This window comes from Centruroides vittatus, unplaced genomic scaffold, assembly GCF_030686945.1.
Source record: "Centruroides vittatus isolate TY-2023 unplaced genomic scaffold, ASM3068694v2 contig_1213, whole genome shotgun sequence".
Lineage (NCBI taxonomy): Eukaryota > Metazoa > Arthropoda > Arachnida > Scorpiones > Buthidae > Centruroides > Centruroides vittatus.
In genome coordinates, this window is record NW_027120776.1 from 1,913,071 (window position 1) to 1,936,367 (window position 23,297).

Consider the following 23,297-nt stretch of genomic DNA (forward strand, 5'->3'; position numbering starts at 1 on the left):
GATGCAGATCTGAAGAGGCTAAGTGAGATTTGAGAAATTAATATTACAAAAGAAGAATATTTAGAATAAATAATCAAAAATAGTATTTTATTTATAATTTTTTTTATTTAATTAATTAAATACAGTTATACAGAAAGTCTTTTTATGGACATCGAAAAATGCCGAAGTGTGTCTCGAACGTAGATAAAGAGGCTTAATTCGAGTAACCAATAACTCTTATGATAATATTTTGTTTATTAGCTGTGTTTTGTACATTATAAGAAGGCCCGATCACCAAAATATCGGTTAGCGCGGCGAAAAAACAGATCCGAAAATCGCGCAAAGATCCGGACTGGATTCTAATCTGGATCCACCACCTTGGTATAATGATAAGATATGGCGCGCGGGTGCTGGCCGATGAGCGTAATTCAATCTTTGTACTTTAATAATAATAAAATTTGTTCTAATTAGCTTGTATGTGGAATGAATAAAGATGCGCGCTTTACTTCATATATCAACGTTATCGCTTAATAAAAAAGTACGCGAATTAATTACTAATTTCAGTAATTTAATACTTCGTCTTAATTATTAATTATTTTTATATTAATTATAAAAATTTTAATGACTATTATATATAAAATTTTTTTAATTATTTCCGAAATTAAATTCATACGCAAAGAGCGCTGATATCGTTTTACAGTGCCACCTAAATGTTTACGAAGTACATTTTATTAATAATAATAAAAAAATTATGTAAAAATATACTATTATTAAATCTCACTTTTATTCAAAATTATGAACTTAATTACGATTTAATTAAATAAATTAACGAGAAATGATCTTATTATCGTTCTTAAAACGTATCGATTTAAACGTAAATTTAAAAATTCGAAAGAGCCAATAGGATTCTTCCATTAATTGTAATTGATTATTAAATTTATTCGTAGGTGTAGTGAAACAGATTAGTTCAGTTTCGGTCGTTGTTTTGAAGGGATTAGAAGTAACCTGCCGTATCAATGCATACGGAAACGCCAAATATATTGCCCAGTAAATTGAGTAATGAACAAATGCCGAAATATAGTGTAGATCATCAACGTGTTAGATATCCCTTCTGCATTGTTTGGACCCCAATTCCTCTTCTAACGTAAGTTTTTCTCTAATAAAATGCCTTAATGTGCACTTCATTAGCTAGACTTAAGCTGATAAACATGCTATCATCTAAGCATAAAAACATGGGGTTCAGGTTCTTTTGTGTGTATATTTACATGTATAAAGGTCTTCTACCAATTGTTTCCATATATGTGTATATAGCTTATAAATGTGCTTAAATTATGTTTATGTAGGGTAAGATTTGAACTTTGAATGAGAGATTCTCTCCACAGAATTGTTGAACCCCTCTACAAGCAAAAAAAGTCAAAGGAACCGTACATTTATACATGTCGAGCGTCGGTCAAGGCAAGCCGTCGCTCGCCTTGACCGACGCTCAACATGTAGCTTATATATAAGCTTATACTCTACATAAGTTAGCTTATATATGTGTATGTAGTTCCGTATATGTTTACCTTAGTATCGAATCATAAGATCATTTAGACTCATCGTAACTAATTCATTCTCTGATTTTCTTCTCTTACATTTTATCATCATTTTTTCAGATTTTTTTTTTTCCATTTTCAATTGCTTATTTTTCTTTGTAAATGCAGTTACAGTTTATAATTCTGAACGACGAGCCATTTTTCTATACAGTTTGGCTAATGTTTGTCAATTTTGATTCGGGTACTGGTCCGTTAAAACTTCGACGCGTTCTAAATAACCCAAGGAAGATCTTTTAATGTTGATTTAATAAAATGCTTTATACTTATGGGAATTGTCACTAAATGACGAAGCCATCCAATTGTATAAGCTTGTGTTTTTCTGTTTGCAATATTTAAAGTCTTCCTAATATCTTTCTTCCTAGCAAATCATATGATTTTATTATAATTTGCTTCTTTATTAAATTTAAATATACTTGCATTCTTGTTTAGTTTATTTGTTAGCATAATTTTGTCTTCATTTGCATCTTTCCCATATCTAGCTCTTATTTGTAACAATTTTCTATTCTCCTAATTAGCAAGGTACCTTCTTGATTTTGGCAACAATGTTTATTAAGCAAAGATAATATTCGGGCCAAAATGTGTAAGAGCAGCCAATGGCCGAATGGATAAAACCACCAAACACTGGTAGTTTGTTATCAGTCCATCATCTCGCCAATGGCTGGCCACGTGTAGTTTTTCACGTTTTATTTACATTTGTAACACCTAAACGGGGCCAGTTTCCCATAGAAAGTCCTCCTGGAAGGCATTCCCTCGGCTGATCATCCACGTGTCGCATTGCCATATACAGATTAAAAAAAAATTATTTATTCTTTACTTTCTGCATTACCGAACTGTGACAATATCTTTAGCTTTATTGTTATATGCTTATCACAAGTCACATCTAGTATATGACTGTTTTACTAATAAGTGCATTCATTGTTCTTTCAGCATATGATTACAAGCAATAGAATTTATTTGAAATTTATAAGTAAGTAAATAATGCCACTAGTGGATTGTCTATAATGCATTTCCCTCAAACAAATATTAATGAGTTAAAATGCTGGTGTAATGACAAACACAAACTGAGGAAATTTGATAATTTACTCATTAATATTTGTCCATCAGGAAGAATGATACATAAAGAATAAAACATCTGTATGTATATAGAATTTTTAAAACAAAATACAAATGGGCACTTTGTCAATGTCAATACAACTGGTGTAGATGCCACTCAGAACTCTGATCTGAATTCAAACGAGGAATACGCGGTAATTAAATACCCAAGCTGAAAACTGGATTTAAACTTGCATTCAGTTAACTAAAAACAATATCTTAACATATTTTGCTACTATATTTAAGTGTATTCAAGTATGTATCAGTCTTGGCTGCAACCAATACGCTCAGTGAACAGTTTAACAAGCTTTTACTATTGATAGAACAGCTTGCAACCTTACGTGATGATTGCTATAATGGCATTTGCAAACTTATTTTGTCGAAATAACTTTGGATTAATACAGATGGATAGTAAAAATGGTTTTAATAATATAACCATGGAGATGGCCATATTGCTTCATCAGAACTTGCCATATGCATGGCATGCGATGTGCATTAGTTGCTGCACCGATGAACTCTGTGAATATAAGAATGCATTTTACCAAGTTCATCGGTCGTGCATTTCATTACTCTAGTGACCTCCCGAATATGTTAAAAAATAAGGACAATGAAAGCATTCACGTTAATTTGAGTCTCATAGAGTTATCCACTTGTCCACTGGTGGGCTTGGATTGACTGTGTTCAGCTGATTCAACAGTTGTAACTGAGCAAAGGTGTTTCAATCGGTAACTGCCTGCCGAACGACGAGAAACGTATGCGGCGGAACGAAAAGCAGCCATCGTTGGTCGGTTTCAAATAGCGATAGGTAGCGTAAATGAAAGACGTTACTAAATGTGACGTCAGAATACCAAACATGTTTTAAAACAGCGCTACTGTAGAGGGCATTCAGCAGAAAAATGCAGCCAAAGTAATCCTAATTCTAAGATCAGCTAAAAAACCAAGGTTTTGTTGCATAGATAGATGCATAAACAGTTATCTATACATATTATATAACATTATATAAACAGAGATGACAGAATTCACAAAAGTTACGCCTAAACTATTTTATTTAAGCTTTTGATTATCTTTATGGTAACTTCAGTGACTTATAGAATTGTATAAATGGTCCAAAGTTTAAAAGACTTTTGAGACACTAATTTATAAAACCACCGATCACTTGTGGTTGGTCGTGGATCTATGCCTCGCCAAGGGGAGTTTCTCGGGTTTTCTTCACATTTGTACCACCTAAATAGAGGCCAGTTTCCCCATGGAAAGTCCTCCCGGAAGATATCTCCTTGGCAGATTGCACATGTGTCGCATTGCTGTATACAAACAAACAAAAAAAAGATACATTAACAAAAATAGTGTATGACTTATATGGTCACCGAGCAGCAACTGGCGAATATTTTCGGAGTTCAAAAGTCAGATTGAATATTATGTATCAGATGATAATTATGTCAAAGTTTTAATCTCAGGTATATGAAAACTTTATTACACTTTCAAATGGTGTATAAAATTTGAACATCTTACGTTGTTAAAGTTTAAACTTTATGAAGAATTTCGGGACAAACACTAAAATAACAGTAACATGATTTATTCTGGATTCAGAACAATGCCTATAAAGCTATAATGCACTTACGTAGGGTAAATATCTTCTGTTTACTTATTCCGTCGAGCGGAAATACTGATGTTAAGTGCATCTCGAAAGCATTTTGTTTCAGGTTTTTGCCTTAAAATGCATGTTTTATTTATCAAAAATAACGTTATTCCTATCTGTAACATACTATATATATAATTGAATATTTACTATTTCATCTGATTTTGCTATTCTAGAAGAGAAGTTTTTCATAAGACAAAAAATTACTAAGAATTTCTTTGTTATAATTATGTTAATTAAATTGTTTTAATGATTTGAACTCCTAACCTTTGCTGAACTTATCAGTTTCCATAGGATTACTGAAGTTAAATGGCAAGGAACTTGAACAATATGCTATTCAGATGCGAGATTACTGGGAATTGAATTATTTTTATTGAGTTACTCAGTTGAATTATTTTTACTAACAGAAAATTTAACCAAAGTCAAGAAGGTTGCGACTGCCTTGCGGATGTACAAGCGGGGTATCGGATAGGTCGGTTTCCGCCTCTCGGCTTCCGTCGGATCCTCGGCACAACGATTCTTTCGTGCCTCGGTGTCGGGTGATTTAGAATTTTGGAAACTAATTCAGAAATTTCGTTTCGATCTTGCCGAAATTCTAAAGTTTAACGAAATTTTTTCTGTTTTAGAAACAATTAATCAAGAGAATTTTTAATTAAACTTTCTGAAATAAAATAAATTAATTTTGTTATAAAAATAGTCGTGTTTTATAACTTATTAAAGAGTTTTAAACTACAAAATATTTCCTTCATTATTAAAACAGACTAATAAATATATATAATTTAATAAAATATATTTATTAAATTTATAAAAATAGTAGAAAAAGTAATTTACAATGAGAGAATTTTTTGAAAATTCCTTTATTAACTTAATTTTTTTCAATTATAATGCTATATTTAGATTCTTTAACGCTTAAAATGTTTTTTAATGTCTTAAATTTTCAAAAAAGTTTAGACGTTAACAGAAAAATATTTTTTTTTAAAGATAATTAAACTGCAAATCTTCTATAGAAAATTTTAGTGTATGGCACTGTCCATTAATTACGCATACAGTTTGAGAGGGTGCTGTGAAAAGTACACCATGGAGTGAGAGAGAATGAAGGTGCTGTCTATGCGAACTTTTATCGATATCGGTGGTCGGTCAATTTGTTCTTGTAAGCATATTTACTAGTTGCGACTAAACCACCGGTATCAAAAAATATTCGCAAAACTTTTTAAGCCATTTTCTCAATGTCGGGGGCTCCACGAACAATTCTACACATTAGTAAAGGGGAGGAGATCTGCTAGAAGTAAATCACTGTACACAATGGAGAGGGAGGAGGTCAAAAGTGGCCGAAACTGTACACATTATTAAGAGACTGCCTTTATATTACGTAAAATGAGGAGTAAGATGGGATTTAAATCGTCCCTGTAGCAGAAGCTGTCACTTTTCCTTCCTCAATTATGAAGGAAGTTTGTCTTTTCCCCACAGATAAACCATAGGTGACGGCAATGTTTTTAGAAGTTGCCTACTGTATATATATGATGACACGAGATGTGAAATTTGAAGCGATATACAAAAACCTAACTTTTCCTTGTTAGATTGCTACTAATTGGCATCTGTCGTTCGACAAAACCTATTCTTCATAACGGGATTTGTACGTACGCTGCAGAAATAATCTCTCGCAGCCCTTGTCCCTTTCTGAAAACCATAAAAATATGCAAATCAATAAAATAAAGTTGGTTAATGTTACCCTAGGTGCCAAGATAGCGGCTCATCTCTGATTCCAGCAAGGAAACGGTGGGACGCATTTTCTAACCTAACCTAACTTATTCTAATAAATTACCGTAATTATTAGCAACCAAATTATTAGAATAGGTTAGGTTAGAACGTGCGTCCCACTGTTTCCTTGCTGGAATCGGAGACGAGCCGCCATCTTGGCACCTAAGGTAACATTAACCATAAAATCGGTTTTTATTTTTAGTCTTTATCTAAAGAAACTTTAATGACATTAGTTTTAATATAAATTAATCATTTGTTTGTAGATGGTTTTTTCCATTTATTGGTCACATGGGAATTGGTATGTCATCTGGAGTCATACGTGATTTTGCCGGACCTTATTTTGTATCAGTAAGTAAATTTATTCAATTTTTTTTTCTGGTTAACTTTTTGAAATAAAAAATGGCACGTATCCATTGTTTAAACTACAGTACAATCTTGGTAGTCCAACATATAAGGGAATGGAGCAGTCTAAGATAAAGGAGATTGCTGACTTACTGGAGATAAAATTAATTTGACAGTGTAGATTCAATCGTTAATATAGTAAAACACTCAAGTGTGCTAATGTTTCCAAGTTGGTAGATTTCCACTAAATTTAGTGGAAGGTATGAGTGTTCAAGCTTGGTCTCAATATGCCACATTTAGTGAGACGATCAAATTTAGTGGGAGCTGGAGTTTGAAGTTGTGGGAAACTCATACGACATGGCAGCAGTGCCAGAAATACCCGAGAGCCAACTAGCATCGGATTATTGGATGCGTTGAAGTAGCAAACAGCCAGATTACCGAGGTTGTGCCGAATATTTTTCTACAATAATAACATTACGAAAATTGGACATCTCGCTGGAGGATATCGAACAAATTCATTAATCTGTCATATAAAATTCTGGAAAAGGAATAATGCAAAACAGGATTGGTAACAGCATGTCTGTTTAGTAACAAGTTAAATATATTTTAATCCAAAATTAATTATAGTTTTGAAGCCAGATAGACAAAATACTGCCTGCTACTCTGAAAGACTTAAATTTGATCTGGAGTCAAGTTCTTTTGAATTTAAAGGTGATCTGACTCAAATTTCATCTCATCACCTGGTTGCAACAGGTATGAAAAGTGCTCTTTTTAGTGCATGCAGGGCAAATGCGTCACAATATAAGGACTGGTACTAACTGAGAATTTTTATATCTTAATTTTTCTTTTGTACAGAAGCTAGTCCATCTGCATCCCTGGCATTTATACAACCATCCTTTTAATTTTCTTCTATAAATTTAAATTCTTTCTTCGTTCATTGCTAACGACGGAGAATACGTAGCCTCGACCGTACTCGCTGCCATGTTTTCCCATCGTTAACAATGAATGATTTACATTGTTATCTTTTAAGATATTTTTCTTTATTTCAAGTGATATCTGGCAGCATTAACTGTATAAAATAATGCAGAAACATTTCTCTATTAATTTGAAATTTGTGAGAAGTGATTTTCTAGAATTTGAAAATGGCAAATGCTTTTATTTTGAAGAAAAATACCTTTTAGAATGCCCTACTACACATCACTAGAAACATTTTTTTAAATCTCCATTAATATATTATGGATACAAGAGGTTGAGGCTGAAGTTTTAAACACAGAAACGTGTACGTCAGACGTTCGGCGCTGCTTTCCCGTAAGCCTAGAAGTTTGATAATGGCGTTTGAAATGTCGAGCACGATTCCACTGACTTTCCGAACTCCACTGTCAAACTTCTAGGCTTACGGGAAAGCGGCACAGAACGTCCGATGTACATGTTTTCGCGTTTAAAACTTTGGCCTCAACCTCGCTAATAATTAAAATTCCTCACCAAGTCTACTTCTCAAACTGGTCATCCTATACAAACAGTTTTAATACAGGGTTATTCGTGAGTAGGTTTATGATTCAGATTAAGGAGAGCGCAACAAATATATATCAAAGCAAAGGAAGACCAGTTATTCTTTGTAGCATATATTCTCAAATTTTTGTTCTTCTTGGAGTAGTTCCATGTTCGTCCATGCAACTCTGAACAACTGGTTTGTAATTTGGATTGGATTAGGAGGAAAAAATTGCTCGGCTGCTGTTATCTCTGGATTTGACGCCACTAGACTTTCACACTTCTGGGAATGTGTGAAAGATCGGGTGTATTGTACATGCCACGATCACCAAATTCTCTCTGGGAGCTTTGGGAATACATCTCGGCTACAGTGGAAAATATAGAAGGAGCCATGCTTTAATGCATTATTGCAAGAACTTGCTTATAATTGGAATATCTACTACGTCGAACACCTATGAATGAAGCTTTAGGTATGTTCTTTGTACATAAAATTCACAACTCATTTCTATAATTTCCGGTTACAAAGTTGTGGCTTTTCAAATTCATAAACTTACCTATGAATAACCTTGTTATTATTAGATGGCCAGATTAGGACGACAGTTTACCATTTCGGGGATGTAGGATTGAATCTGACAGTTTGAAAAACCCCAGAAAGCTTTTGGGGGTGGTCGGCCCAGCTATATCAGGCCTGTCCTTGGCCACCCAGCCGTCCCAATGTGGACCTAGCCAAACCCAAAATAGTTAAAAAGAGGTCCTCTTAGTGCACACAGGCAGAAAGGGTTAAAAAAAACCTGAATTATTAATTCAAATATCCAGGTAAAACAGTATAATTAATTTATTATGCGCTAGATGTTCTGAGTTACTCATTAGGTAATTTAAAGGTGATAAAATTTGTGCTTGATTTATTTGAATTCAAATAATTTATTTACAATATATGTTTTTAAAACAAATTGTTTTTAATTAATTATAAATTGACATGAATATTCTTTTTTAATATATGTAGGAAGATAACATGGCTTTTGGGAAACCAACAAAGTAAGTATATAAACGTAATTCAATTTAATTGCTTCGTTGTTAATATCTATCCAATGGTAATCTCATAATATACACAGTACGGGTATGAACTGCTTAACGATGGGATAAGTTCCGAGAAATACATCATTAAGGAAACCTCGGAGTGTATCTAAACATATATAAATGTGGAAAATGTACAGGTACCTAATGAATTTTTCAGCTCCATTATAATTTTATGGGACTCCATCGCGTATTCAGTCCATTGTTAAGTGGAACGTTGTTAAGTGGCTCATACCTGTACAAATATTTGCAATGATAATGCAGTACAAATAACTGGCATTTCAGCTACTCCAAATTGGATTTAATCGTTCTTAAAATATGTTGGTTAACTGTAATATATTAGCGAGGTTGAGGCCGAAGTTTTAAACGTGAAAACGTGTACGTCGGACGTTTGACGCCACTTTCCTGTAAGCCTAGAAGTTTGACAATGGCGTTTGGAATGTCGAGCATGATTCTGCAGACTATCCAAATGCCATTGTCAAACTTCTAGACTTACGGGAAAGCGGCACCGAACGTTCGACGTACACATTTTTGCGTTTAAAACTTCGGCCTCAACCTCGCTATTATTTGAATTTTATTTCAATTACAATTCATTCTTGTAAAGACAGGATGTATAACTAGAACTTGACAGATGTGAGATGTTAGATTTTGGAGCTCAGAAAGCCACGAAGAAGATATCCTCGACAAATACAAACGTTAGTTGTAGCGGTCCAAGTGGCCTTTGACACTTGTGGCTCTGTGAAGCCAATCATAATAATTTGAATGTGTCATGTTAGTATAGAAGTTCTTGATGAATCTATTGAGACAAGACAATATTTTTATAACATTATAAATTTTGACAATAATAATAAAGGATTTTAATCAATTTTTTGTAACAAAAGATAACATAACTAATTTAGTAGAGAGTGACATACTGAATTGCAACTTGTTACAATGTTACATATCAATAAATTTTTGTGTAAATACACTATTGAAAAGTCATTGTACAACATTTCATTACAGTGGCGTAGCTAGGGGGTGCAGTAGGTGCGGTTTGCACCGGGTCTCTGGAAAGCGATAAGCCCATGGGGGCCCCAAAATCACAAGAAAAAAGACCCGAAAAATTTTCACGGCAATCAGAACAAAGCAAAATTTGGCATTTGGATGCTCAAGCTGGGCCCCTATTACACAGGAAAACCAGCAACTCAACTGTAATCTAGTTATACACTATATAAACCACTACACAAAAATATTTTAGTCCGTTTACGTAAACAAAACAAAAAAATACCTAACACATCATTCATCAAACGAAAGAAATTAAACTTCTAAATGCAATATTTTTAACGGAATAAATAAATTCAAAAGCCGAAATTTATAGAAACGTTTGGATGTTCCCGATTACCCGATTACGAAAAAAGGGCACCCCCTGTCAAAAAATTTTTTCCGGGGGGCCGCAAATCTGGTTCCGCACCGGGCCCGGAGAACCGTAGCTACGCCACTGTTTCATTACGAACATTTATCCTGCAGTCTATTATTTTGTTTTCGTGATGGTATTTACTCTGAAGCATGCTTTTTACCAGTTGTTTTGATTCGTTAATATATTCTTCCATTCTATTTTCAATGCAACTGTTGGTAGCGCCGGATCCAATAGGTGCGAGGCCCGATTGAATTTGTTTTTTGCGGGGCCCCTCAAACTTTAAATAACAAAATTAATTAACAGCTAATTTACATATTGAAATATGTTGTTTTATTTTTAATAATAATATAACTAGATATTTATTTTTGTAACATGTACTATTTTTAAATATATAAATTTTGATGTGACGCGGGGCCCCTTTAAGCGTGGGGCCCGATTGGCACCAATCGCTCCAATCGCCTCAAATCCGGCCCTGACTGTTGGCTGCATTATGGGAGCAATCTGAAACATGACTTCATGCATTATTGTCTTGAAACATGACATTGTTCATTCCGTACGACTACAGAGGGTGATCAGTAGGGTTTCTGAAACGGGAACCCGGGATCCCGGGATCCCGGCTGTTTTTTTACCCCGGGAAATATCCCGGGAAATTTTTCTCATCCCGGGAAATCCCGCAATTTTTTTAAAAGTTCACTTTTTTCTTATTTTGTGTTAAGATTGAAGAAATTTTACAAATAGAAAGTATAATTAACTCATAAACTGTCAGAATGCCGGAATGCATTTATATTTAATTTAAGCCTGTGTTACTGATGGTGCAGCTGTAATGGTGAAATTTGGAAGGTTAATTGAATGTGAGCATCAGTTATGTTATGCACACGGAATTCATTTAGCGGTATGTGATGTTTTGTACCAAAAGTCAACCACTTCAGTAGCAGTCCCTCTTTCTGAAGAAATTCAAACTGAAGATGAAGAGCGCAATGATGATATTGAGAAAGATGAAGAAGACTTTAGTTATAGTATTGATTTTGAAAGTGTTTTGTGTGAGCGTTTGGCTGAAGATCCTTTCGATATAGATATTTCATTTGAATTACATGACACACTAGGTAATGAAATAGTCTGTTCTCAAATCATTAATAAGGTTAGAAAAATAGCAAAATTTTTTCGCAAATCACCTTTAAAGAATAACATCTTACAAAAATACGTTGAACAGGAACATGGGAAAAATTTGCACTTATTTCTGGATTCCAAAACCCGATGGAATAGCCTTTTAGCCATGTTAGAGCGATTTATTAAAATAAGATCATCCATATCGAAAGCAATCATTGACTGTAATAAAGATACGGACAATTTTGATCTTGACAAACAAGAAGTTACTGTAATTCGTGACATCGTGGCATCACTGCAGCCATTAAAAGCTGGAGCAGAAAAGCTTGGCAACAGAGGATCGACTTTACTTTCATCGGAAGGTATTTTTTCTTTTATTATAAATGAGTTAAATCAACTAAACACACCTTTTTCAAGAAGACTAAAAGAGTCGTTTATTCGACGCATAGCAGAGAGAAGAAATGTAAAACTGACTGGCCTCATACAATATCTCAATAGTGGAAAGAATTATGGAAAAGTTTCAACTTTCCCAAGTGAAAAAAGTTTGCCAGCCTTACCAACCAAGACTATGTTAATTTTATCAGCAAAACAGATGTTAGATCGTCTTTTTGAAGTATCTACTGATTCTACTTCCGGTGATACAGATCAACTACCAGATGTCGCAAGCTCATCTGCAATGACTTTAGCTGAAAAGCTTGATGCTGCTATCAAAGAAGCTGAGATAGACAGATCAAGAAAAGTGGACAACAAAAGCAGTACTGAAACGCGTCTCGAGAACGAAATAGAAATCTTTGAGGCTACAGGTGAAAAAACACACATCATCTGTCTTCTGTTAAATGCGTTAAAAACGATTCCACCCACATCGATTGAATCAGAAAGGGCATTCTCGGCAGCAGGACTTTTTATTACCAAATTAAGAACCAGATTGAGTGATCGGAGTATCCGACCATCTTTGTTTCTTAAAATCTCATTATAAAAATTTACAGTAATATTTGTATTATGTTTTATTTAAATAAAAAATATCATTTTCTAAGTTAGAAGTTTGATCAAAGTTCAGTTTTTTTTCTTTAAATTTTTAACTCAATTCGTAGGCAATTTTTGTTATAAGCAGTTTCGAACAAACTTTAACAAATTTTTTTTTATTTGTGAATTTTCTACGTAATTCAAAGGTATTTTTAATACATATTTTACACATCATTATTAATACGATTTTGGAGGTTGTAGAACACTTAAATTACTTTAAAAAATGAAAAATAATGATATCATTCGATTTCAAGATATTTTTTATATTTTAAAAATAATTTATTATATCCCGGGATTTCCCGGGATCCCGGGAAACAGTTCACTTTTATCCCGGAATCCCGGGACAAGCAAAAGACCGGGAAATAAGAAACCCTAGTGATCAGTATTGTGTTGTATAGTAGTTCATGATAGCTGTTGATGTTCAGATTTCCAGTAATTACAACCAATGGGCCACATCATATTCAGTCTGATGTTTTGTACTCAGTGTGATTTCAAATAATAGTATCGGAAGATAAATAATTGTGTTGGAAATCATATTGAGTACAACACGTCGAATACTACATTTATACTACTGATTACAATGAAAATAGAAGTTTAGAGAAAATCACTACATCATTTTCTATTAATTTTAAAAACTGTTCAATTGATTTATTTATTTAATTGTTATTAATGTTAAATGAGAATTTAGTTACTTTAGTGATAGAGATTTAGAGAAAACACAAGCTTATGTTGACTCCACACATTTGGTGTTTGTCAAACACCGAGCAAACATTTGACCAATGCCAAGTAGTGTAGGTGATTTACTCCTGACTAATCTTTGGTATTCATCGTTTACCACTCTTTGTTGGTATAATGTGCCAAAATAAAGTGGACAAATAGGCAATCATTCGGCCGTCGGCAAATACTGAATGTGAAGAGCCGGCTTTAAGTTAATCTAAATTGGTGGTTTTTGGCCAGGGTGCCACAAAGTAGTGATGAGTATACTTCACGTGTGATAACACTTCATACGTGCAGTACTAAAAGTATGAAAAACACAATAAGTACGTCGATAAAGAAAAATGGATGCTGCAAAAAAGTAAATTATCAAGTTGGGGATGCCACTATTAGAAAAAGGTTGAAAAACACTGATCTAAACAACTAGTTCTTCTAAGAGATGGTATGTAAATTATCATTTCAGACTAAAGACAGTAATATATCAAATAAAGCTATATTAAGCTGTAAAGTCTAAGTTTATATGGCCATACCGAGCTCCATGTTTTTGCAAGGAAGCGTCATTATTGGAAGAATGTACAGAGTTTTGGAACCCCGTGAAATTTTTCCAAGGTGCTGTGGGTGCAGATTTCATCATTTTCATGGATCGTAACACCTGTGCACATAGAGCTGCACTTGTCAATGACTTTGTCGACAGTGAATATATTTGTTGCATGGAGTGGCCAGCAAGATCTCTGGACTAATACTACGCGCACACAATCCACGACTCACTTCGATCTCGATTTACCTACAATCTGGATTGTGACTGTCGCTAGTCGAACGTCGTGCTGTTTGTACAGGCAGTCCGCTTGAGAACAACCCGGCTATTACACGCAATGATAAAACTGACATAACTACGCGATAAGTCACAAACATCAACAAACAAAATGGAAGTTTTGGTTAGAAATAAATACAGTACTTTTTCTTGCCATTTATCTAATAATAGACAGATGTCATTGTCTCTCCAAATACAGTATTTTTTCTATTTTTGTCGATAGCCCGACACGTGTTCTGCTGCCATCTTGTATTTTCTTGCGTGTGTGGGATTGTGGGATCTCTCTTATGACTAGATCTAATTTCAAGAACTCTCGAGTCAATTGCAATTGAACCTCGTTTCAATCTCGATTGAAACGAGGTTCAATTGCAATTGCAAGGGAGCAATTGTCAAGGGAGGTTGCACCAAGGCATAGTCACTGACCTTGGTTACAATCTAGATTGAAATAATCAGTGCAAACGGGGTATAAGTCTCATATAGTAGAATGCATGGAAAGTTTTAGGGGAAGGAGTTACATCCATCAGCTTTCACTAAGACATTCCAGGTGCTTTAAGAAGCTGTTTAAGAACAGACTTTATTCCCACCAGAATTGACAATATATAACTATGGTGTGTGTGTGTGTGTGTGTGTGTGTGAGCGCATGCACGCACACAGTGGGCAACCACATAGCATTAATAAATCATTTTCTGTTGAAAAAGATTTACAGCAATGCTTAGTACTTTTTGTTATTGTTTTTTGGTTTTATGTAATTCAAATTTTTGTGTTTTAATTGTTTTGCTGCGTAAAGAATAGTGTTCTGCTTGCATGTTAAGATTTATGCTCCGATTAATAGCACTCGAGATATAGTCCAAGTTAATAGTTTTGTCTCTGAACCTCATCTCTGTATATTCTTCTAATAATTGCACTTACAAAAACATGGAGTTCAATATGGCCATATAAACTTACACTTTATTTTCTGGATAGATTATTATTTATTTGCTATATTATTAATACAAAAGTCATACTCAAATGTGTACAGGGCTGTTGAGAAGAGAAGAGGAGGTGGGAATTTATCTCCTGATCTGGAGAAAACTCTGATCTTTAGTGGTTCTACTCCTATAAAATTAATGTTATTTTTTTTACTGGCAGAAAATAAAATCTTTAAGTCTACTTTTTAGTAAAGAAGCATTCTATATATTTCATTTATTCAAAAAAACAAATAACGAAAGGAGTCCTCTCTCTCTCTCCCCTGGGCCACATACAGGCTGCTATGAGTATATATATAATGTGTATGTACTGTACAGTAAATACCGTATTTTACGGACTATAAGGCGCTACAGACTATAAGACGCACCTGAATTTTGGAGGCAATTTTTCGAAGAAAAAAGTGCGTCTTATAGTCCGTAAAATACGGTATATGTTACTTTATATATTGGAATTTTAAAGTTACGTCAAATGCAACTGCAATTAAATTTAAAATAATTTGTCACTTTTCTATTCTAGATATTGGCAATTAAATCCAGATCTTGCACAGAATGGATACCACGGATGGGATCGAGCAGTTTCGGAAGCGTCGGAGGAATATAAACATAGAATGGTATTTTTAGTATTTTTCAGTTTCGCAGTTGTTTATAAAGTATTGAAAATAAATACTTAACATTTTACTATTTTAAATGTATATTTTAAAATCTTCAGTCTCAGAACAAGATAATAGAAACAACGAACAGAAAGCAAACACAAACGAGCTTGCTGCGTAAGATCATTCTTAACAAAGTTGCCTTTGTGTGACTGTTAGACTGACTTTGAGGTTCACATTTGCTTTCTGTTTGTTATATATTTTAATTCTGTTATTATAAATCATCAACTTTAAATGTTTTAAATGAAGCATTCTGTATTATATTAATTACAAAACTTGTATTTGTGACCTCGGATTTTGAATATATTACTCTTTAATAACTAATATTATAGTTATTAAAGAGTAAGTTTAAACTTCAGTCTAAACTAAATACTATTTACCCTCGATTTTACGGACCCTTGAACGTAATCTACGTGCTTTAGAAACAGTAGACCAAATCTACCTTATTTGACGCGTCTGTCTGGGTGGACCATTCACATCAACCGCACCATTCTTGAAAGTGTAGTGTTTATTTACTGTATGTTTACTATAATACAAGTTATTTATGTTTCTTATATCTCGTATAAAAATAGTTTTGTAGTCAACTGTAACATTTTTTTGGATACAATAGACAATTTACATTACCAGATCAATGTTTCTGCAATTAGTCCTTTACATTGAGGGTCAACCATATGTTATCTGCTTTGATTTTAGTTTCACTCTTTAATTAGACGTAATATAAACATTGTAGAATTCACTTTAAATAATCTGTCGTTTATTAATTAGCTGTTTGTTGCTTTGTACTATATAAAGTGTAGCTTGGCCACATACTATTGTATTATTTTCCTCCTTAAACTGTACATATAATTAATGGATCGTCCCTTATTTGTATACTTCATCACATTACCTCTAATGGATCCATTAGATAAGGATGAAGGGAAAGTAACAAATAGTTAGTAAATTAATTTGAATAATATTATGACTACCAGTAGTATTTTTGCATATTTATTTTTGTGAAATATATACTAATTTAAATTATTATTTGCTTTTCATTTAGCATAATTTGTTTTGCGACAACTGTCATTCGCACGTTGGAATGGCATTAAACTTAATGCGATATGACGACCGCAGTTCTTGGAATATGGTCAAATTGTGCTTTTATATTTTAATTAATGGTAAATATGTTAGGTAAGAAGCTTTATATTTTTTTACTTGATTTTAAATATTCTTAAAATAAAATTAGATATTTAATTTTAATAATGTACTGCCCATTCTTGTAAGTAAAAAGTTAATAAAGTTTTTTTTAAATATATAACCAGGGCTGTGTTAATACGTGAGGTAGACATGCAACTACCTCATGTATTAACACAGTGTTCCAGAAATACTCTTGAAAGAGTGATGAGATACATTCAAATGAACAACAAAGTATTGACATCATAGCATTCAGAAATGACAATTTCAGTTTTATCATGAAACAAAAGAAGTATAACAAAATAAACGTACCAAAAAATAATGTTAATTAGCATTATTTGCAACATGCGTGTTGTCGTCGACTAGACAACACACGCCGAACCGTCAAAACAGTGTCGCGCAGGCACTCAAATACGAATACGGCACTAACCAACACCTTCTACGAGAACGTGCAATTATCGAGTATGAAGAAGTGGATCTCTTTCTGCATTTTGATTGTATAGTTTCCAGATAAAGAGAGTTTCAATTGGGCGAATTCACTATCCTTTTGTAGTCAAAATCAATTTTCTAACCAGTGGAATCTATAGTCTTTCTGTATTTGATTATTAATTATTTTAGCCTTTGGAATCAATAGTCTAGTTTTAGATTTGCTAGAAAAACCAAATCAATTGATCTTCTTTGAAGTTTCAACTTTCTGTCATATAACATTAGTTGTAGAATGTTGTCATTCTTTCTTTAATAGTGCTTTCTGAAAAAGATTAGATAAGGGTAACGATCTATTTACTACATACAATAAGGCTAAATTCTCAGATTTTACTGCCATATATGAATTAATTTGGAGTTCGGATTAGAATCAAAACTTAATAATTCATAAATCTTAAATTGGAATTTGGAACCGAATCGGTATTAGATAGGACCTTGAATTTTCACGAGTATTTTGATGCAAATACATTGGTTCTGTCCCTTGCCTCTCAACAGTGGCGTAGCGAGGGGGGTGCAAGGGGGTGTATCATGCACTGCGCACCACTCGCAGAGGGGCACCCAAACGGTTTCCAAGACAAACTATATGTGTTTCTGGAGGGGGAGGGGGCACCAGTTATGTTCGCTACCCCACTGCCTTTCAAGTCTTGTTGTGGGCTTGGCCAAACTTAGGACAGGCATAAAAAGAGGCCTCTAAGTACCTGCAGTATGCAAAAAGCAAAAAAAAAAAATTCAGTTTTATACAATATTTTATTATTATTAATTTTGTAGATAATTAACTTTTCATGTGCATTTAATTTTACTGTACTATACTTGTCTTCCAGCCATTTGTTATCTCAATATCATCGTAATCTATTTTCACTGATCAATTTATCATTTTTTCACAGCCAACTACATATGATTTTTTTTAAATTATAGATAATTTAGATATAATTAAGTGTTGCAAAGAGTTTTACTGTTTTAAAAGATAATTATAGATTAAGTACTCGATCAACCAATGTTCATTGAAGTGAAACAAACATTAAAAAAAATAATAATAATAATAGAGGAAATCATTCAGTTTTTTCCCGAATGTGCATTGATATTGTACACAGATCAATAATTAATGATGGGATTTGATATTACATCAATCACTAATTATATATATTATAAATTTTAATTATTATTCCCTTAAAGTTAGTGATAATTGCGATATTTGTCTTAAAATATATGTACTTTAAAGACAATCCTTAAATATATCCTTCTCATACTGCAGGAACATAATTAAACCCTTTCTATAAATCCAGTGCATATAACATGTACTGTCTCTTCATCATGTAAAATTAAGGTACAACTTCTGTTTATCATGCACGTGCATTGCCAATTACACTATACAGACCTCTGTCCAATCTTAATTTTCGGACTGATTAATTTACAAGATATAACCGTACAGGTCACAGGTTGTATAATTAATTAATTATAATTACTTAGTCGTATTTATAGCCCGATTTTTCATTATGTGAAATTCCATAGTTAAATGCTTTATTCTTTTATTGCTATTTAAGTATAGTATATAAGTCGCTTCCAAGAATATAGCCTGTGGGAAATTAATGTTTGATTTACAATAGCTAACTTAATGATAGCTTTCCGGGAACCAATTAGATTTAAAAATGGGGTGTGCGTCTACTAATATATATTGTAACGTTACAGAAGAACAATTGCTACAAGCATAAAAACAAAGTTTATTGAATAAATTACACGAATACATGGAAACAAATTAAAAACACTTGCAATCATAACTCGAAAGAACACAAAAAAAGTAATCACTCGTATCAAAAGTCTTGGAACTGAATCATCCTTCGATTTTTCTGTTAGAATGTTTTAATGGCGGGGATGCATTTCAAGAAATAAGCCGAGAAAAATCCACCTAGCAGCAATATATAGTATTTATGTATCTAAACATACCTAAATATGGATGGCTACGAATTTTTCAGTTCTATTATAATCTTATGAGACGTCTATTGTACATGTGGTCTATCATTAAGCAAAGTGTTGTTAAGTCATACATACATTTCCATTTATGGAATGAATGAATATAGGAGGCGCACAAAATTAATTTCGGTCAGATCTGTACGAATTAAAAATAAACTTCTAAAAATACGACATAAGAATTCTTTTGTAATATCATAGGACGATCGAACAAAAGTAGAACTCTCGAGTAGTAGTAATAGTAGTGAAGGGTTTGCCGACACCGTAAGTTAGACTTGGTGATGTCCCGAGCCGATTGGCAATTGTTGGATTGCCGGCTTGCAGCACCACTAGTAATTCTTGACAGTAAATAATTAAAGCATAAATATCAGTTGCAAGTGAACATAGCTTCAGCTTTATTGGAGGTTCTGATGAACACTTAGTCTTCAACCTTAGAGAATTATAATTAAATTCAAATACAAACATAATTTTTAGTGTTTTACAACTTCTGTTCGAGGATAAGCATTAAATTCCAGTGCAAATTAAGATTTAAATTTTCAAAACACAGTAGAATCCACTCATTGTGATCATTTATTTGCTATTATACTATTTTTAACAACGTTAGCACATAATTGAAGGAAAAAATGCCAATGTAATTTAATTAAATTAAAAACAGCTGGCCGAGAAGTCTGTTATCCATTGTAAACACTGAATCTGTTTTATTTGAATGGTTAAACATACTTTCGTGGGTATCCAACAGTGGCCAAGCAGATAAAAACACCGAACGCTGGTAGGTGGTTACGTGTATGCACCTTGTTGATGAACTTGCCACGTGTTTTCTGTGTTTTATTCACCAGTTTCCTTTACAAAGTCCTTCCAGGAAGCATCCCCCTTCGGCATATTGCCCGTGTCGTGTTGCCGTATACAAATAATCCAATCCGCACTTAAGATTCTACCAATTGCATAAAGGAAAATCATATTGTTCTAAGCTTGATTTCATTTGTAAACACGTGTACTTGAAATATGTGTGCAGAAATGAAATGTGGTTAACTTAAGTGGTCACCCTGTATCACTAACATTGTATATAAAAATTATAAAATTATATAAATGTTCTAAAAGTCGGTTAATCGTAGTAAAGTCTAAGTCGCTGTCCTATTCAAACACTAAATTCGTATATTTTTATCATGTTTTCATCAATTTTGTGAAAGAGAAACATGTTTCTAAAGTTAATTATACCTAAAACCCAAATGAAAACACGGTCGACTGACCCTTTATATACCATAAATATATATTTTGCTTAATATTAATTAATATGAACAATAAAGATTTCTTAAACTAAATTTTAAAAATACGTAATAAAAACCTTTTAATTTATAATAATTTATTTAATTTATAAAAAATTGGAAAATATTTTTTAAAATTTCGAGATATTTATCTAATTTCTTTTTTATTGCTGCACGACATTTCTTCTTAGTATCTGACCTAAATAGATATAAAAACATTTGCCAATAATTTCTCCACTTATCTTGCAAAATATATAATATACAATTTCGAGGAATTTTTATTAAAATAGCATATTATCCAATTAAGCAATACTTTAAAGAGAAATAATATTTATTAAATAATAAGACACATTAACGTAGGCTTGCGAGTAAGTGCCGTTATTCGTCGGAAAACGATTTTTATACAGAAGGTAGGCGAGGAACCTGTGGCTCGAAGGCCACGTGCAGACTTCTGTGGCTTCTAGTATGGTCCAATAAAGTGGTTTACCGTCATCGGTTATAAAGTATGCGCCAAAAATACACACTTGTGCAACTTGCCGTTCGACGTGTAGCCTCGCAAGACGTGGCCTTCCCATTACGAAAGGTTCCCTTTGCAAAATTCCATTACACTTTGCTAATTTCATGCCTGTGTTTTCTGTATCTTGCAGCATTTGGGGATTTCTTAAAACATGGATGCCGTTCCTGGTGGTCGTGTGCATAGTACTGATCATATTCTTGGCCATAAATTATTAAAAACCAAAGTCGTTCGGACTTCTGAAGTTTGATCTTGGACTCTTCGAGTATTTCACTTTTAATTACATTCTTTTTTCATCTGTAAATATTTATTTATAAATATATAAAGTCGAAGTTTATTTACAGTAATTGGGATGATTTTTTTTTGTTTTATAATTAAGAATGTGTCTTTGCCACAGATTATATACATGTAAACATTTATAAGAGTTTTTATAAAGAAAAAATAAATTGTGTAAGATACATTCTGGTCTATATTAGAGCAAAATGAAATTGTATACATAACAATAAATTGTTAATTTAAAATTTATATGTGGTCTTTTCATTTATTTAATGAATCCGAAGAAAAGATGTAAGCATTTGTGATTCTACTCGGCAATTCTCGACCTCGTCGAGCTAGCAGACGTTCCGCTACGTTTAGATTTGTTGCAGTTCTGTGTTACGAAGCACTCCCTTTAGCCAAATTTAAAAGTGCGAGGCCCTAAACTGTATTGGCTCACCAGTGGCCAAGCAGATAAACCACTGAACACTGATAGTTGGATCCAGGTTTATGCCTAACCAATGGGCTGGTGCTGAGGAATTTTCAGGGTTTTTTTTCATGTCTAACACCTAAATAGAAGCCAGTATATTATAAAGACCTCTCAGGAGGTACCTCCCTCTTGGCAGATCATCCATGTGTTTCATTCTTTATTTTTCCATCAATGCAGTCCAATCCCTAAATGGTTCTGTTCCTCTCCATCCGATTGCCCTCGGGGCTTGGACAAGTCCATGCTGGGATATGAAAAAAGCGCAAGGTACCAATCTTCTGTTTCAGTGTGTATAAATCCAATCCTAGACACAAACCCAGAGGAGGATTTGCATAAAAGTTAAATAAAAACACCACTTGATGGGTCAGTATTACACCAAACAAACCTATAGCAGCATATTTTGGATTTTTATGGCACAGTTTGGCGCGCACGTTTTTAGATTGCGCAGAAATCGAGTGGGAACAGCAACAGGGACCCTGTCGATTTCGTGAAATTGAGGAGCGATAGTTCGAAAATTCTCCGCGAGGTGGCGCCACACACACTTGACGTAGCCTAATTTCGGTTTAGATTGATCATTACGTTACAGTTCCGCTAGATCTTTACGAGTTATCAGCAATAAATTACGGTCTACTTCAGGGGGATCGGTTCTAGATCTTTGCATACGATCTGTACAAATGGGAAATTATTTCTATCGTTTAATTTCTAAATGGAACACATTGCTCGACGATAGAAGAGAACGTATTACTTATTGAAGCATGAAAACACCAATATACAATTGGTCACATCTGACTACCTATGGAGGGCTTATCGTAGTAAGCACGTTGTGACACAACCTGGCACACCACTCTGCATCCTATTTATAGTTTTTTCCCCCCATATTTATGACAATATGAATAATTAATTTGGTAAAAAAACGGGTCAGGGGAAGATTTCCGAACATTATGCCTCGTAAATTGACAAGAATGTAAATTGCAGACCCGAACTTTCTTCTGTTAAGGCTGGATGAATAAGTGTTCTTAGTGCTCCTGGCCTGTTTTCAACCGTACAAACTTTATTCAAATTTCACGAGCGCACCCCCGAGAGTCTCTAGTTAATAATTTCAACCTAATTTTGGCCCATAATTCTTTAAAAAACTGTATAATAGACCTACTAGTGTGTTGTCGAGGATGCAGATGAGCAGCATCCTGTTTCTATTTTTGGCAAAGGGCGCTGTTTTTTAAATGTATATTAATGAGCCAAAACGGTGAAACCAGCCTAAAATTCGGTGTGTAACTCGTTCCAGATTGTCACCCCTTAAGTGCAGTTCTTTTTATACACGAAAACAGGACAATCAACCTTACTGTGAGAAACACCGAGCGACGACACGCGGGTTTAAAGTGAGAGTGTGAGCCTTTTGTGTGCCATCGAGAATGGCATTTTATCGAACATAATTCCTCGTTAATTCTCAACACAACTGCTAGATAACAGATCTGGGGCCATACCCAGTTGGTAATGGGTAAATTAGACATTGACCCGTTGCACGCCCTGAAACTCTCAC

At 33.7% G+C, this 23,297-nt stretch overlaps 1 protein-coding gene across 1 annotated transcript; it reads left to right on the forward strand.

The window, feature by feature from the left end:
- Positions 1–867: 867 nt before the first annotated feature.
- On the forward strand, positions 868–21,543 carry LOC136986400 (transmembrane protein 222). The gene is made up of 6 exons (XM_067283930.1): positions 868–1,123; positions 6,321–6,405; positions 8,891–8,922; positions 15,492–15,585; positions 16,661–16,791; positions 21,152–21,543. The coding sequence occupies exons 1-6, from the start codon at positions 996–998 to the stop codon at positions 21,234–21,236; spliced, it is 555 nt and encodes a 184-aa protein (XP_067140031.1). The 5' UTR covers positions 868–995; the 3' UTR covers positions 21,237–21,543.
- The last annotated feature ends 1,754 nt before the right edge of the window (positions 21,544–23,297 follow it).

Bases quoted from the DNA above. Each gene is read 5' to 3' on its own strand.
- LOC136986400 (XM_067283930.1), top strand. From the start codon at position 996: ATGCATACGGAAACGCCAAATATATTGCCCAGTAAATTGAGTAATGAA. The intron at 6,406-8,890 runs GTAAGTAAATTT...TAATATATGTAG, and splicing joins CCGGACCTTATTTTGTATCA to GAAGATAACATGGCTTTTGG. The intron at 15,586-16,660 runs GTATTTTTAGTA...CTTTTCATTTAG, and splicing joins AGGAATATAAACATAGAATG to CATAATTTGTTTTGCGACAA.